At 49.6% G+C, this 1,789-nt stretch overlaps 1 protein-coding gene across 1 annotated transcript; it reads right to left on the bottom strand.

Annotated features, from left to right (window-relative positions):
- Nucleotides 1–53: 53 nt before the first annotated feature.
- On the bottom strand, nucleotides 54–1,776 carry LOC111667291 (ephrin type-B receptor 3-like; the record flags this gene model as incomplete). Its single annotated transcript, XM_023422951.2, has 5 exons — nucleotides 54–270; nucleotides 746–895; nucleotides 982–1,200; nucleotides 1,311–1,558; nucleotides 1,653–1,776. Coding segments are annotated over 5 exons (930 nt in total), but the record flags the coding sequence as incomplete, so codon positions are not given.
- Nucleotides 1,777–1,789: the final 13 nt, after the last annotated feature.

Here is a 1,789-nt window from a genome sequence, read left to right as displayed (position 1 = left end):
AATCCATGAAAAAGTTGCAGATTGTACATCACCTGCTGCCTCTGATATGTCTGGCACAAGTGTTTGCCAGAGGCTACCGTCTCACCGAGTTGGCTCAGCCTTGAGGGATGAAGGGTGCCTGATGAGCCGATCCAAGGAAGACAGGAGGGAGTCGAAGCCTGGCCGGTCCCCTCGATCAGCCTGCCAGCACTGAAGCATCAGAGAGTGGAGGGCAGGGGGGCAGTTGTGGGGGGCAGGGAGGCGATACTGGTCTGCCACTGCCTTCATCACCTGCACAGAGAAAGAGAGAGAGACTTGAAACATAAGTAGGGCAGATGGTGTGAGGAGTCTTGTGTAATTGCCTTACATAAAAGGTCATGGATGACAGAGGGCCTGTGAGAGTGACTAAGAGAAAATTATGCAAACTCCAGCTGCCTGGCATTTTGTGTTTGTGGAATAAAGAGGAGGGGGAAAGTGATAAAGTACATTTACTTAAGTAGCTGTCTTCAATTTTTAAGCCCTGGTGCTTTCCTTTAGTTGTCCACAATTATTACTTACAATTACACTTTTATTCCACCTATTATATATTATACACAACATTACTTACACACTGTCCTAACAGGTAACAGTAATAGGAGGGACTATTACTTTTAATTGCGTATTATTGCAGTGTAGTGGTTAGACTTAAGTTAAGGCTTTGAATGCATCTCCATCACTAATTTAGCGTGACTTCTCCTGCTCAGGCTAAATTCCCCTTCGTACTCACTTCCTGATTACTCATGTCCCAGTACGGACGCTCTCCGTATGACATCACTTCCCACATCAGAATGCCGAAGCTCCAGACATCACTAGCTGAGCTGAACTTGCGATGCTGAAATGCTTCTGGTGCCGTCCACCTCACAGGAATCTTACTGCCCTGATAGAGGACAACAGAGGACAGAGGCAGTGAAGCAGTGACCGATGAAAGCCAAAGCAAAGAAAACTCCCTGTTCCAGAACGTACCAGTGAGGCAGTGTACGTAGGTATGTTATGGTCCAGGCCCCTCATGAGACGGGACAGGCCAAAGTCGGAGACCTTACAGACCAGGTTGGAGTTCACCAGCACGTTTCTTGCCGCCAGGTCCCGGTGGACAAAGTTTCTCTCAGAGAGGTAACGCATGCCTGCACCAACCCCCCTGAGCATCCCAACAAGCTGGAGGACACTGAACTGGCCCTCATTCTCCTGAAGGAATTAAGATGGTAGGATCAGGGCAGCAAAAGACAGTTTTTGGTTTATAGCATAGTGAAACACCACACAGATGGAAACTGTTGACAGTGTGTTGTTTTTCTCACCCTGAGGAACGCGTCCAGCGGCCCGTTTTCCATAAACTCAGTGATGATCCTCTCTGGGGGGCTGCGAGTGACCACACCCTCCAGTTTCAGCACATTAGGGTGGTCAAACTGGCCCAGGACTCCTGCTTCACTCAGGAACATTCCCCTCTCCCTGTCGGACGCCCCCCAGCGCAGAGTCTTCACCGCCACCAGCACCTCCCTGCGACCCACCGGACGGTAACGACCTCGAGAAACCTCACCGAACTGAGCTGGAGTAGAGAGGAGGTGGAGCAGATTACACTGTGCTGACAGCTGTCACATGACTACAGCGAGATTTAAAAGGAACGAGAGTGTCAGGCCTACCTGAACCAATCACCTCCTCAATCTTGAGGTGAGTGGGATCTATCTCACGGGCAAACTCTTTGACTGCCTCACTAGGGTCCTCATAAGTGGATGGGTCCACATAATACTTTACTCCTCCTGGAATGAAAATACCATTA

Source organism: Seriola lalandi, unplaced genomic scaffold (assembly GCF_002814215.2).
Source record: "Seriola lalandi dorsalis isolate HSWRI2012SDOR001 ecotype SW California unplaced genomic scaffold, Sedor1 jcf7180002003417, whole genome shotgun sequence".
NCBI lineage: Eukaryota > Metazoa > Chordata > Actinopteri > Carangiformes > Carangidae > Seriola > Seriola lalandi.
This window is presented reverse-complemented; position numbering and strand designations above follow the sequence as displayed.